We start from the raw sequence: 15,571 nt of genomic DNA, 5'->3' as shown, positions 1-15,571 counted from the left end.
TGTGTGGCAGCAGACTAAAAAAGAAGAAGAATTTTTATTAAAAGCTGCAACATAAAACAATATTCATTATTTTTATATAACTTATAAAAAAAATTCTAGATTGTTATTGAAGAAAATCAATACAGAGAGGCTAATTATTGATAAATATCAATTTATAAGTTTATAACTTTTCAAACTATTTATAGACTTTATCTTTAGAAAGTACATTTACATTTACATGTTTCAGCTTAACCTCCAAGTTTCATTATCTAACACTGGATTCAAGCTAGGAGCTTTTATTTCTATGTTAAAAAATGAGAGCTTTGTTGAGTCTAGGGAGAGTCATTTATGCCAATACTATTAACACATGCACTGATTCAATTCCATTCCTTTATTAATAGTCAATTGGTTAAATATCCAACTAATTGCTTGTTTAATCTGGTTAAACATGACCATACACGACAGGTGCACGTGCATACACACAAACTCATATGCAGACACATTCAAGCATGCATACACAAGGAAGCAGAAGTACACACACACATACACAAACACACAAGCACGCATACAGACACATGAATACACAGAAGAATACATACAAACATGTGCACACTGGTGCACACACGCACACAACAAGGTCTCAAACAGACAAACAGGGCCTCTGTAACAGACTAAGAAGAAAGTCATTAAAAAAGTTGCAAGTAGAAACAAAAGAGCTTTTACAAAAAATGTTAAAAAAAAGAGAAAAATGACAAACAAAAACAAAATAAATGACCAAATTAAACAAACAAATGATTAGTTAGTTGGATATTTAACCAATTGTCTAATAATAAAGGAGTGGAATTGAACCAGTGCGTGTGTTAATATTGGCATAATGACTTTCCTTAGACAACAAAATTTGTTCCAACATACGAATTAACATAAAGAATCTTGCAAACCAGATACAAAAACAAAATGAAAGCTTTCTTACTTAGATACAATAATTTTCTTAGTCACTAGGTCATTGATGATTTTAGTTTATTTCAATTTACATTTATATTGGGCTGAAGTCAACACTGGGCTAACTGACTTAACTGACTGAGTTATCATACATATAACTATAAGGTGAATAGTTTAGAAAATTTAGAATCTTAACAACTTCTCTCATAATATTATATTTGGAATGGTCATTTTTTTTCCTTGCTAAATAAACACACGCACTATACATTTGTTCTTCACTTGTTTATTACTGTTTTTATTTTCTGTCCATTGTCTGGAAATCGTTCGTCACAGGTGACCATCTCAAAATATAACAATATCTGTTTCAACACACAATTTCATTTCAGGAATCTTGCAAAACAAATTCATAAATGTAACTGCTGGGTGGTTGGCATTAGGAAGGGCATCCAGCTATAAAAATTCTGCCAAAAGTCACAGAAGTCTGATGCAGGCTTCTACTTGACTGGCTCCTGTCAAACTGTCCCACCCATGCCAGCATGGAAGGCAACATTAAACAATAATGATGATATAACCTATCTCAGAATTACAGATATTTAATAAGCAATCTACAGATGACCACTGTCCTTGGAACTTCTATCCCACACTCATTATCCTCCCTTCCCTTTCCATGCTATTTTCACTGATTACCTTTTTGTGCCTTCTGCCATACTCCATCTTAACATGTCACATATCTGCCATCACACCCTACTCACTATAGCCGCCTTTATGCACCTCTACATCTCCCTTCCCACTGCTCCTATGTCTTACATATCATCCCTCCACCTTCTGATCTAACTTCCTCCTTGTGCCATTTCTCCCTCCCCATACTGGTATTTCCCATCAACTGCACCCCCACCCTTGTTCATCAATCACTGCATTGACCTCTATCCTTATCTCTAACCATCTGTTACTTTCTTTTCCCTCTCCTGTGTAAATACACCCCTCTTGCCATCTTATTGTATCTGTTATTCATAGCCTCCCTTATGCTCATCTTCTTGTACTTTGGGAGTTTGCTCTGGCATCTGTCACTACCACCTTTATCTTCTTACCAGCTACTCTCACCATTATTTAATGTGGGGGTAACAATGTATCTCCTTTATAGCCTGTGCTTGTTCCCCTACCATACTTTAGCCTGGCATAAAGTCACCTCCCTTTCTCAAATACTATCCTTCTCACTTAATTCATAGGAGCATTTTCCATTCTTTTTTCTGTCTTGCAAGTTACTTAGCAACCCCACTAATACCAGTGGCATGGAAAAAAGCACTCAGAACACACTGTAAAGTAGTTGGCATTATGAAGTGGGGCATCCAACCATAAAAACCATGTCTAAATTGATATTGGAGCTTGATGCAGCCCTGCAGCTCACAGGATACAGTCAAATCATTCAACCCATGCTAGCATGGAAAATGTACATTAAATAATGATAAAGATTTCTCTTAAAATAATATTGCACATTCATGGCATTGTTGCTGTGCTCTGATCTTTCTGGAAATAATAATCTACAGGATTTACTTTGAAACTTGGATATCTCCCACAGTATGAAATATGTTCAAGAATAAGAATGTAAACTTTACTGAACCAATAAAGAAAATTTACATATAACAAAAGAAAACTTACCATGAAAGGATTAGCTGAAGGAACAGAATTTGGAGTCCAACCACTTCCAAAAGCCTGGGCTGCAGGATGTGTAGCAAATCCACTGAACTTGTCCATTTGCCCTGGAGGAGGAAATGCTTGCATTGACTGCTGAGGCACTCCATATGTTTGCACCGACTGCTGAGGTATACCAAAGCCAGCTGATGTTGCAGGAGACATAGCATTAAAGCTACCATTCTGCATACCAAATTGGTTAAAACCAGCATTGGTAGTGGGTTGCACTTGATTGCTAAAGAGAGAAGTTGTTCCATTACCTCCATTTCCCCCTGCTGGAGTGCCTATGGCAAAAGGATTTCCTCCACCACCTACTGGTGCTTGAGAGAATACACTGGTTCCAAAAGGATTAGGTACTGTAAGAAAAGTAGTTTTCATATAGATAACTCTACATAAAAACATTAAATTATCCAATATCACATATATCAAAATCTGCATAGTTAATTCCTAATTCGATTCATGAGATTATATTTTATTGCAAACCTTGAGCCAATGTAGAACACCTTACTATACTGGACACTAGCCTGTCCTGCTAATGCAAAATAGCACAAGTGAAAAAGAAAAACATTTATTTAGTATCCTAATTTGAATAGACTGAATGACAGGCACACTATAGTATAATCAGCATGGTTCAAATTTGGTTATTAAGCCTGCTTTTCTGTTTTCCTACTCAAATTAATTCTTATAATGTCTAATATATTTTTCCATAGCAAAGTTTAATAATAAAAAAATATAATTTCTTTGTGATTATCAACAAAAATTATTTACAATTTAAATATCTAATTTGAACAAAACAAAACATTTCAAAACAATAGCTTTTCCTTTTTTCTTTTTTGTAAACCACATTTTTTAAATATTTTCCAATGAATGTTTGTAATAACTATCTTAAGTCTACAATTGGTATCAATGCTTTCAAGTAGATGGTGTTATCTATATGATGTCTATGAGAATTCTTAAGTTGCTACCAGATTTTAGAATTAATAGCAGAAAAGCTCAAGGTGAGTGCATTAAAACTCTGGCTTTACATTGGCAACTTGTATTTAAAATTTTCTAACCATCAGTATATAAGACAAGCTGCTACCAGTATAAACACACATAAATAGACACACCAGCTGCAACTACAGTTATGTCAGGTAGCTAGGCTGACAATGTTGTCACTAATACAAATAATCTCATTATATGTAATTTCTTATAAAAGCAAAACAAAAGGAAAAAACCCTGCATCTGCATTTTCAAGCAACTACTTTATTATTTTATATATTAATGTTGCCCCCAAAGATGAATTTCTGTTGATCTTGGTCTTAAATGACAGCTGGTTCTATTCATTAAATGTGGATGTACTTTGTGTGTGTGATGGTGATGTAAAGAAATAGAATGAGGTAACTAAGTGGAACAGTCACCTTCTTAGTGCATGTTGTGTACATCAATATAATGCCAGTCTAGCAGGGGTGGCATCAAATTATGATAAACTATATCAACAGATTAAACATTAACATTTCAAGAAAGCACAGTAACATATGAAGAAAATATTTGGTACAAAAGAGATCCCATAAGAATATGAACTGCTGTAAGGACTTCATTTATACTGTAAATCAATTGTGCAGTGGAAGCTGGGTCTATAGAGTGACAAAACTAATTTCAAGTAAGAGTTTGGTTGTCGATGAGCTTAGTTTGAATTTATTTAGTTTTTCTTACATTGTTAATACTCTTGAGGAAGGCACACATATCACACAATTCTGTTTACCTAACTCTCTAGTAAAAATTGTGCTTGAGTGCCTAAAAAATCTCTATTAAGTGAAAATGTTCTTTCAACAAAATGCATAAGGTAAGAACGAAAACCATAAAGGACTGTATTTTTTCTTCTATGTGAATATACAGGTAAAGTGCTAGACCATTCAACACATGGCTGAAGGCTTGTTGGGTCATTGTGTATCTTTCATATAGGCATGTTGGTATTTGCTTCAAACTGTTTAGTTAATGATATATGCCACTTCTACTTCACATTTAGATTGTTACTGACAAGAAGGGCATTTGCCTTTAAAAGGTACATGTTGAAACAAATATTCAAATTAGTATTTTAAAAGAGAAGAAAAAATATCCTATCCATCTTCTGCAAAAATTTTAAAAAGCAGCTAAGATCTTATTTTTAAGCATCAGCGTTGCCTTCTAGCACTTGTGCAGGTGGCACGTAAAAAACACCTTTTTAAGCGTAGCCGTTGCCAGTACCGTGTGACTGGCACGTAAAAGAACCCACTAAACTCTCGGAGTGGTTGGCGTCAAGAAGGGCATCCAGCTGTAGAAACTCTGCCAAATCAGATTGGAACCTGGTGCAGCCTTCTGGCTTGCCAGTCCTCAGTCAAATCGTCCAATCCATGCTAGCATGGAAAGCGGATGTTAGACAATGATGATGATCATCATTTAACATCTGCTTTCCATGCTGGCATGGATTAGATAGTTTGACTGGAACTGCTAATTGAAATACATAAACCACGTTTTCCATATTTGAATTAATGTTTTATAATTTATTTTCATGCTTAATTTGAAATGATACCCAGAATGAATACTAGTAAATTATATAAAGTACTACCTAAAAAAAAAACCCCACTTCCTCCCCTCTCAAACTAAAATAAACTAATGAAAACAAAGAACTATTATTTCTGTTATCAGAACTTTGAAAGTAGTTCGTGATATAAAGTAACAGTAAAAATATTTCTTTTTAACCAGTCTGCATACTACTAAAAGCTGTCATTGTAACTATTTAAACAAAAATTAGTCTTATAAAAATTTGTTAAATAAATTAATATTGACAAATGTTTGCAGGGTGATTTCAGTGTAATGTTTATATTTATAATGTTTGGGTGTTAGACCTAATTTCTTGCTTGCTTCAGAACACTACCAACACCTATCTTCAACAAAGACTACTCTATTAACAGCATCTGGACCATGTCTTGAGTCTGAGGATAAATCAATATTTTAATGTTTCCAACAGTAGAAACATGAAACATGTTATCTTCCTTTCTGTCTTCTTTTAGAAGTTCTGACACAGCCATAAAGAAATTAGCTGGTTCTAAACATGAGGAATATGATAGCGTCTTCAGTCTCATTTGAGGTTTCCACAAACAGTTGTTGATGTTGTTTAGCCCCAATTCACCTCTGATTGAGCAGAACTATGATCAAAGGCATTTTTGTCATAACCATCCCACCTTTTTAGGGATATGTAAGAATACATTGAACAATGTGTACCTTTCTTTCATGAGCTGAGTATAATTTGAAGGAGATTTTGCTTCTATTTGCAGCATATCAAACAATCATATAACTTCCGCAATGGTGCTTCAATAAATGTGTGTGTGAGTACATACACTAATTTATACAAGATAAACAAAGATTACATACATGGACCAAAGTCTCATTCAGTATACACTTTGAGTGATTGAACCTCTCAGTAGAAAAGAAATGAAATAGCTGTAAATAAAGGAGCTTATCAGTTATGGCCTGGCCAGTTCAGGAGCATCCTCTTTGAAATTCTTAAGGAAGAATTTAGACATCTGTTACCATGTTGAAATTAGTTCTGTCTTTTTTTAAGAAAAGAGTGGTGAGAAGGTGGAATTTCTCTTTCAGACAAAAGTTCTAATACTTTGACATATTTCTTTAAGCCTGTATCTTATCTAAAACTGCCCATGAGATGCTGGTAGGTTTGCCTTCATTTCTTAATTTCAGAAATGTTTTTTGGGTGCTATAGTGTTTAAGGAAGCCAACAGTATCTCATTTTATATATCCACTCAATCCAACCAGCCACCAAATGCATCAAGCTTGAGCCAATAAGCATCAACAAAGTGTATTTTTCTCCAATAAAGACACCTTTAACATGGCCACAAAATACTACAGGGAAGTATTATCAAGAGGTTGATAATAATAATAAGAAATCAATTGTTTAACATTATTATTTAGTAGCTGCCCAAAAAACACAAGAAAGAGAAATTTTATACAACATTGGTGTAAAAAAATCAGTGTTGCAAAATATTGTCTGAACAGCCATAAATTCCACTAGCTGTTCAACAAAAACAACATTAAACTAAGCAACATCTTCATAAAAAAAGAATCAGAAAAACATTTCAAAGAAATGTAGAACACGGCAACCAATAGGCAGCTGCTGAAATATAGCCTACTGATCCCAAAAGGACAAATGCCGACAGAAAAGCATTAAATACAATGGTGATGTTACCACATGAGCAACATATGAGTAAAGTGCACATGGCTTACAACAGTTCAATCTGTGACCACCACCCAGAAAACACAAAGTACATTTGAAAATTGAGATACAAAGGAAATACAATTAGCATCTCAAGGACAGGGTCACAAAAGTTATAAACATTTAGGAACTAATCAAATTGCTGCAACTTTTATCTTACAGAGTATCCCCACATCTGTCATCTTGCAAATAGTGTGAACTAATTTTGGCATGCCAACAGATGGCCAGATTCTCCCTCAGAAATTTCTAAGTGCACACTCTTGATAGATATAAGATAACAGCCAATGATTTATACCATTTACAGTCATTCAAATCCTTTCCTATTGATGTGTACAATTGATTGAAGAGTTGATCAAATGAACCATCCATGGTCTGACTATGTGATCTCTACTCATGTGTGTGTGTGTGTGTGTGTGTGTGTGTGTGTGTGTGTGTGTGTGTGTGTGTGTGTGTGTGTGTACATAAGTGCAAGGATGATGTAGGAGTTAAAATTAAGATACAGTCACTTGTTTCATGTTGCACTTATAAGTATCCATCAATGGGTAACTAACTTCAGAATGAGCAAGAAATGGAGATTATGAAATTCATATGTTCCTCCATCCTAAGGATGTTAGGTTTCAATGACAGATTGCTGATTCACTTCACTAAAAACCTATTTTGTGTTCTACAAGGGTTGCCATACATGTTATTACTTCAATAACATCTTTCATTCTATATTATAAATGAGCAGTATGAACAAGAAAAACAAAGAGGAACAAAAATACAGATTTTACCCTTTAGCATTCATATTACTGTCAAGTGTAATGCTTATATATTCACATTGTTTTGAATTAATCATGAGGCATCTCATAGCTTCGCGATTTCAGTGTAATTGTTTATTTTGAAAGTGACATTCTAGGGTAGGTGTGAGAGGCTAAATTTGGTCAGTTTGAACATAAAACAGGCAGGATATTTGGGTTGGATATGGCTGGGTGAAATGCTAAAGAGTTTAAAAAAAAAAGCATTAAGAAAATTTAAATAATCACCTGCATTTCCAAAAGCTGTTTGAGATGCAGTGACACCAACAGGAGCACCCCAGTTCATGTTGTTTGATGCATTTGCAGCACCTGCTTGTGTATTCCACTCCATCTGAGCACCACTCGTAGTAGGGACATTTCCAAAAGCAAACCCACCAGTGCTATTGGCAGTCATTGCTGAATTAACACCAGCAGTAGTGGAAGGAGGAGTAGTCAGCCCTCCACCCCAATTGATTGCGTGGGCTGTATTGCTTGGGTTGGTCGATACATTCCATGATGTCTGTGCAGTTGTGCTCACAGCACTGCCAGCACCACTACTGCCATTGTCAGAAAAAACACTACATAGATCTGCTAGTGCAGCATACTTATCAGTAGACTGGTTGCCGGTTGGGTGAGGATTGGATAAAGTACTGACAGTTGAAGATGGAGGAAAGGTGGCAAATCCTCCGTTTGAAACTGTGGAAGGACCACCCAATCCTAATGGTTGCAGTGGAGCTAAAGAAGAAAAATTAAAAGAAAAAAAAAATAAGATATATGTACTTATGTATATATATACATATACATACATGCATGCATGCATATATGTGTGTGTGTGTGTGTGTGTGTGTGTGTGTTTTATATATAGTTCTACATAAAAACATTCAAAACTTTACTGAAGGATCATTCAATACGTTTAAATGTAAACTTTACTGTTTACAAAGAAAACGTTGACAGTGATTTTGAAGTTTCACTAATGGTGGCTTTGGTAGACTCTAAAATATTTTTTGTTTTTCAAGATTTTTATGTTTTAGTTTAATTTTTTGGTGGGGCTCAAAGTTTGTGAAATAGGTGTGGTTTAATAGTGTATTTTCATGGTGTATAAATAGCAATTTTATAGATTGACTGTGTTTTTTTTTTAGGGTGAGTAAAGTATTTTAATTGGTATGTTCAACTGGAGGGTGGCGGCAGAGGGAGGAGTAGAATGAGTAGAGGAAGAAAAATAAGGCAAATAATTAGAACCGATCCTGCTTTCAATGTTCTCTTTGCTTCTCTCTCTCTCTATCACCTTCTAGTCCTTTGTCTTATGCTTCTACTAATTGTACTCCTCCCTCCTATTATTCACCTTTTCTGCCATTTTCTCTGTCCTTCTTCTAGTTCTTTAGCCAACTCCCCCGTCTGAATCTCCCTCTTCTACTCCACACTACTCCCTGTTTACATCAACTGGAATATCATAGTTCCCCATTATTTGAAACACCTTAGTGTAACTCACCTTACCAAACAATCAATATCATTGTTATTTATACATTACAAAATTACACTACCAAATTACACTTACTAGCCACCAGGCACCACCCACAATTGAACCAAAACATAAAAATATTAAAAAAAAACAAAGGAAAAATCTCTTTAGTTTCAACAAGCCATGATCTGTGACACTTTGATGTTACTGTCATGCTTTTCTTTCTTTCTTTATATATATATATATATATATATATATATATCATCATTTAATGTCCATTTTCCATGTTGATATACATTGGACTATATATATATATATATATATATATATATATATATATATATATATATACTTTATTTAAAAGCAGCAGAAATATAACAAAAAAAACCGTTACTCTGAGTTTCACGTTCCCGTTCATCGGACAGTTTTGTTTTTCTAACAAAACTGTCCGATGAACGGGAACGTGAAACTCAGAGTAACGGTTTTTTTGTTATATTTCTGCTGCTTTTAAATAAAGCATATTACTCTACCTCTGGTATTTGAGTACTCTTTTTTCCACCTTGTTGCACATTGCATGTGCTTACTCCGGTATATATATATATATATATATATATATATATATATATATATATATATAATCACACAGAGATACACACTAACAAAATATTCATGAACAGAATAATTAAAAAGACGAGCATAAGAGAGTATAAATTTTCCTGTATATTATTCACATTCAATAATAGTCCACACTACCTTTCCTTTCAGAATCCTGAAGTACAAGTATACTGTTATTCATCCACACTTCTCACCTACATCTCAATTCTCTCTGATACACTGCCCTGCGCACCAGAACAGCCAATGTCTCTGATTCTCATGCTGTAGAACATTGGTCAATTTCTTCCTTTCTGCTTTTCCTCTTGCTAAGTAAACCTACTGCCTACTCCTTGTTGCCCCTACTCTTTCAGTTTTTTCCAAACTAGTCTCTTTGCTTTTATGGTTTTGCCTACCTCACAATAGTACCACCATGTCACTCTCATTCTGGCTACAACTTTGCACATGCCACAGATTTGCTTGTCCTGAAGGAACTTCTACATGTACAAATATTCATACAAATAACACTTAATATTATAGCCACCATTTCCTTTGAACTGGTACACCTAGCCCCTTTTTCACTCTTAATCTTATAGCCACTGTCTATATCTTGTATCAATAATTGATATCTTGTAATAACCAAATCATCTTCTGCTACCCAACTTCTCTCCCTCCCTACCTTTATACTTATCACAATCACCCACTCCTCTGCTGCTCTCTCTATCTAATTCATATTGTCTCCCCAAGATAATTCACATTATCTCCCCAAGCAGATGCCCAGTCCTTATCAACACTTTTTTGTATAGAACTATTAAAATCCGTGATCAGTGACAGTTTTCCTTTGCTTTCATGTATACCTACAATATCAACTCCACATTGGACTTCTTTGCATAATACACATGGTTATATCAACCAGCTATCAATTATTTGAAACAACTGTAAAAATAACACTTGATTACATCATAATTTGTACATGGTAACTTCTTGTGTAAATGCATTTCTTACACCCTTTACTATTTGCTTGTTTTTCTCCTACCATATCTGCTGAATGATGATTATTGTTACAGTTAATTTTCAACTTCCACACTACCTAACAATGATGAAGAAGTTGGAGCTTAAAATCTGGATTTCTCTGAGCACCACCTGGTAACTATACCATATTCACGCAAACATTTTACATAAATACATACACGCATGCACATACACAATGTACACATATGTGCATGTATGTATGTGTATTTTTATCATGTGTATATATACATTATCAAAGTACCTTATAAAGTGTATGATATATAAGCAATGAATTAAAACTTTGTGATTTCCAAAACAAATGCCTAAGGAGAAAATTTGTTATTAAACGGATAACTCAATCTTAAAAGTATGTAGGCTATAATGATCATAGAGTATAAATAAATAGTACATGATAAAGTGAAGAATGATTTGCTTGTGATATTTTTTTTTAAATGCTTCAGTAATAATTGCATAATGACTACCTAAAAACATTTCTACACAATTTTTATATGTAGTCATTTCTTCAGAAATATTATGAATGTACACTACTTCTGAAGAAGAGCTTTGCAATAAAAATTGCATAAAAATATTTTTACGTAATCATTAGGTAGTCATCACTGAAACATACATAAAAGTGTTATAAATAAATCATTCCATACTATATTCTACACTGATGTACTATATATGAACACACACACACACACACACACACATGTTCATACAAATGCGCATACACACATCTAAACATTTATGCACACATATGCACGCACACATGCATATGCAAAAAAAAAAAGCATTGGTCGAATTTATACTAATGAAAATTGCAAATAAATGTAGCATGTTTATAAATGATTGCAATATAAACTTTTGACAAGAACACAAGAAAATACTAAGGAACAAACTAAGAGGTATATCTTAAATAGAATACACAAATAATCAAACAACTAAGAAAAATGACAAGTACACACAACACTGAAAACAACACAATATAAATCTATATTACACCTGATTGCAAAGCAACTAATTAAACAGATACACCACTTTAAATTGGTTTTGAATTTCTAAATGCTTCCCTTGATCTTGTTTCTCACCATTACATCATGTTTTGTTTTTGAATTTTTTTTTTTTTAGCTTTGTTTTAATAAATACAATCCAACCTATGTTTTTATTGGTAATTTCACCTTGTCATATGTGTTTAAATAATTCTTAAAAATGAAGTCTTTTCAACAATTACTATCAATTTTCTTCAATGAGGACAAAAAAGTTGCTAGAGATTAAACAAAATGAACAAAAATTAATCTGAATGAATAAAAGAATCAAGTTTTTATAACTAAAGAAGAGAGACAATTCCCTACTATCCCAGAACTTAGTTTGCAGATGCTATTGCTAACATTAAATATTATAGTTTAAAACAATGTACTATGATCAAGAGTTTATTTTTAGTTTGTTTTCACGTTATAGTTTCTAAACAAGAGAAAAAAGATACAAAGACAAACAAACAGGATTGGAGCTGAACAGCTATTAATCTGATAGCTAGAGGGGTTGAAAAATATCAAGATCGACACAATGAAGTCAGAAAGATGATAAACAAACCACTAGATGTTGGTGAGAAAGCATTGGAACCTGTTGGAGTTGAGGACTGGCTACTAAATTGGCTAAAATCAGCAAATCCACCACCTGAGAAGCAGAAAAATATTATTTAAAAATAAATCAAACCTTGATGAGAAAAAAAAAAAATCAAAGTGAAAAGGGTGCAGAATATTTCCCAGAGGGATCATGCTGTAATGCAGAAGGAAAGCACTAGCTATAGAGCCTATTTTATAGAAAAGGTTTCATAATTAACCTTGCATTAATTAGCTGAAGCAGGAATTTGTATTATTTATGACTACATATCTTTAAAGTCATAATCTGGAGTTGATTAATACATAAATTTAAATGTTTAGTGACTAGGATATATAAAGTAGAGGGGATTGATGACAACCATAAAATTATTCTAATGTTCTTAAATAATAATCTAAGTGTGTTTCTCCATTTTATCTATTTCCTTCCACAAGATACAAGGCACAAATATTTGTTAATAGCCTTCAGATAACTTCGATCAAAGGTCAGTCACATACTGACCATTTCAAAAGTTTGATATATTTCACCAATATCTAGAATTTCTAGAATTTGGCTAAGGCATTCTTGTTGTTTCTTTGAGAACCCCTAACATCTCATACTTACTGAAAAGACATGTGACCAGAGCATGAAATTTAACTTACAATAAAGATGCATTTGACTGAAAATTCCACACCAACTGATCATTCATTTCAGTTGGTAATTAATGGCCATCTATCACAGACAACACCATCCAGTATATTTTTCAATAGAAATTTAACTGGTGTGTCCAACCGATATTTGTTTCCATTCAGTTTTAATGATATTTTTTATACAGCATAAACAAATTAACAGTTAATTTGAAGAATCTACATAATGAATGATACATATATAAAAAAAATCTTTAGAAGCAGATAAAGATGGTATACCACTGGGACAAGCAAAAAAAAGCAGGAATAAATTAATTAAAAATCAGAGAAAGGGAGACAGACAAACAGAAATTAGGAAAACCATGCAAAAAGTGCAGATAAAGAACTAATAGGATATTGGTATGTACATCACCAGAAATCAAATAGTATAATGATGCAAATGAGTTAAAAGCAAACTACTGCTTGATAAAAATCTATATTTTTAAGAAAATAACAAAATTCTAAACTAATAAATTTCTTATATATACACACATACATACATATATATATATGTATATATATATATATATATGCTAGAGGTAAATAGTGACATTTCAAGAATTCTTTCATATTTTAGTTTATAAAAAAACTTTAAATAAATGTAAAATAGAAAACCGAATATTTTATAGAATATTTGTTGAGATATCAAATGAGTTAATAAATGATAAAAATATACTATGTATCTACAGGAACACTGTAAGAATAACAATGATGTAATTCTACCTGACGACGCATTTGATGAGGGGGGTGTGCTGGCAAAGGGATCATTACCAAGTTCACCAAGTAAATCAAAAGTAGCTGAGCTAGTAGGGTTTGGAAGATGTATTCTATTGGTTTGTGATTGTTGTTGCTGCTGCTGTTGTTGTTGTGCTTGCTGTGCTTGTTGAGCTTGCTGAGCTAAGGTTGGGTTCTGATGCAACTGTAACTGTTGTGGCTGAGTAGATGTGACTTGTGAAGCAACAGGATTTGGCAAAGATGGCGACTGAGTCTTGGAATTGTTCTGGAAAAGAAAAAGTTTTCAAGACCTACTTAGATTTTTTTTTTTTTAATTTTTTTTTTTTAGATATTAACTTGGGATTTATCATCACCAAAATCTTTGTTAAGCATAAAAGCATTTAAAGGTGATAATGAATAAATTACATAATTAAATATGTTCTGAACCAATAGATAAAATTCTAATAACGAAATAGTCTAAAGTTATATACTATTCACAAAGCAATGTGAACTCAATATTTATGATACTAAAATACAACTACAGAAAAACTTCTAAGAAGGAGGATAATGATCACTAAAAAAGTGTTTTTTGTAGAATCTGACTAGCATCTGGTTTTCAATGCTTACATGAATTTCTACAAATATTGATATTTATATGAATTGTTGGAACATTTAACAACTGAATGTCTTTCAATTATGCTTTGCTATTTCATCATAGCACTAACCATCAGAACAAGGCAACTTAAGTCATCAATGTCTATTGGATTGTTTCTTTAGATTTTTGTCTTTTTTTACTCTCATAGTCAGGAAGTTAGTACTCATTATCCCTTATTGGGCCTCTGAGACTGACGGCAGTGAAAGAGAAAGCTATTCTCAAACCAGAGACCTGGCCTAAATGCTTGCAACAGAATAGATTCACTCAAGAAGGCCATGGTGAGATCTGAACTCAGAACACAAAGAACCAGAACAAATACTACAAGGTATCTGGTCCGACACTCTTACAGTTCTGCCAATCCACTTCCCTGGATTGGTACATTTATTCGTTGACACTTAAAGAATGAAAAGTAAAGTTGATCTCAATGTGATTTGAACTTAGTGTAAATACTGTGAGGCAGTTCACCACCTTGTAAACACATCCTCTAACATGTAACAATATACTCAGGTTACTTCTTAGAATTTCACTACAGACTGAACCCTTCTTAGAACAATCACAGGAACCATTGAGGTAACTGAGTCAGCAAATGAAATCAATGTTTCATTGCTTACAGTTACATGTTTGAAGGCAAATAGTTTCAGAATTATTACAAGAACAGAGTTTGCAGCTCAACTTTTGATTTGGTTTTAACTTAAACTTTACACCAGCATTCTAATGTTTGTACATCTGAAGTTTTTAAAATTAGGTAATAGAGTTGCTGCTATTAACAACCACAAAAGTCACAACTTTGTCATTTACTAATATCCTTTTTAGGTTCAACATCATAATAACTGTACAAGACTTTTGTCTTGATTATGTTAGTTTAAAAGTATTTTGATCTATTAGACCATCATTACATCCTAAAATATTCTCCTTAAAATTTGAATGTTTACATTCTTGGTCAGTATCCTTCACAGAATGAGTTAAAAACAAGAATTCAGTTCTAATTAGATTTTAATTTAAAATCAGAGTTTCAAACAAACATTAGATCAACTATTAATGAATCAACAAGGAAAATAAGCTAAAATTTAAAATGTGTTTGATTTTAATTGAAGCCAAGATTTTATTTTGACTATTTTTCGTATGTCAAATAATATTATAAAATATTTCTATTTCATTTTATGAGTATTTCAAAAATAAAAATTAATTAAAAATCAATAATGAATAAATTTAAAGTATACATTT

The 15,571-nt window shown here is 33.0% G+C and overlaps 1 protein-coding gene across 2 annotated transcripts in view; it reads right to left on the bottom strand.

The window, feature by feature from the left end:
* LOC106882771 (arf-GAP domain and FG repeat-containing protein 1) overlaps nt 1-15,571 on the bottom strand; it is a 95,670-nt gene that overhangs the window by 1,044 nt on the left and 79,055 nt on the right. The window contains exons 4-8 of one of the 2 annotated variants that reach the window (XM_014933553.3): nt 13,702-13,978; nt 12,287-12,370; nt 7,882-8,367; nt 2,575-2,963; nt 1-14 (exon numbers count right to left, since the gene is read on the bottom strand). The exon at nt 1-14 is cut by the window's left edge and continues 1,044 nt beyond it. In XM_014933553.3, the coding sequence (XP_014789039.1) occupies nt 1-14; nt 2,575-2,963; nt 7,882-8,367; nt 12,287-12,370; nt 13,702-13,978 (1,250 nt within the window). The remainder of the gene's footprint in view (nt 15-2,574; nt 2,964-7,881; nt 8,368-12,286; nt 12,371-13,701; nt 13,979-15,571) is intronic. The other variant, XM_014933554.3, reaches the window with a different exon arrangement.

The sequence above is a fragment of the Octopus bimaculoides genome, chromosome 3 (genome assembly GCF_046866305.1).
Source record: "Octopus bimaculoides isolate indiv1 chromosome 3, ASM4686630v1, whole genome shotgun sequence".
NCBI lineage: Eukaryota > Metazoa > Mollusca > Cephalopoda > Octopoda > Octopodidae > Octopus > Octopus bimaculoides.
The sequence above is the reverse complement of the archived record's forward strand: the minus strand, read 5'-3'. Positions and strand labels throughout refer to the sequence as shown.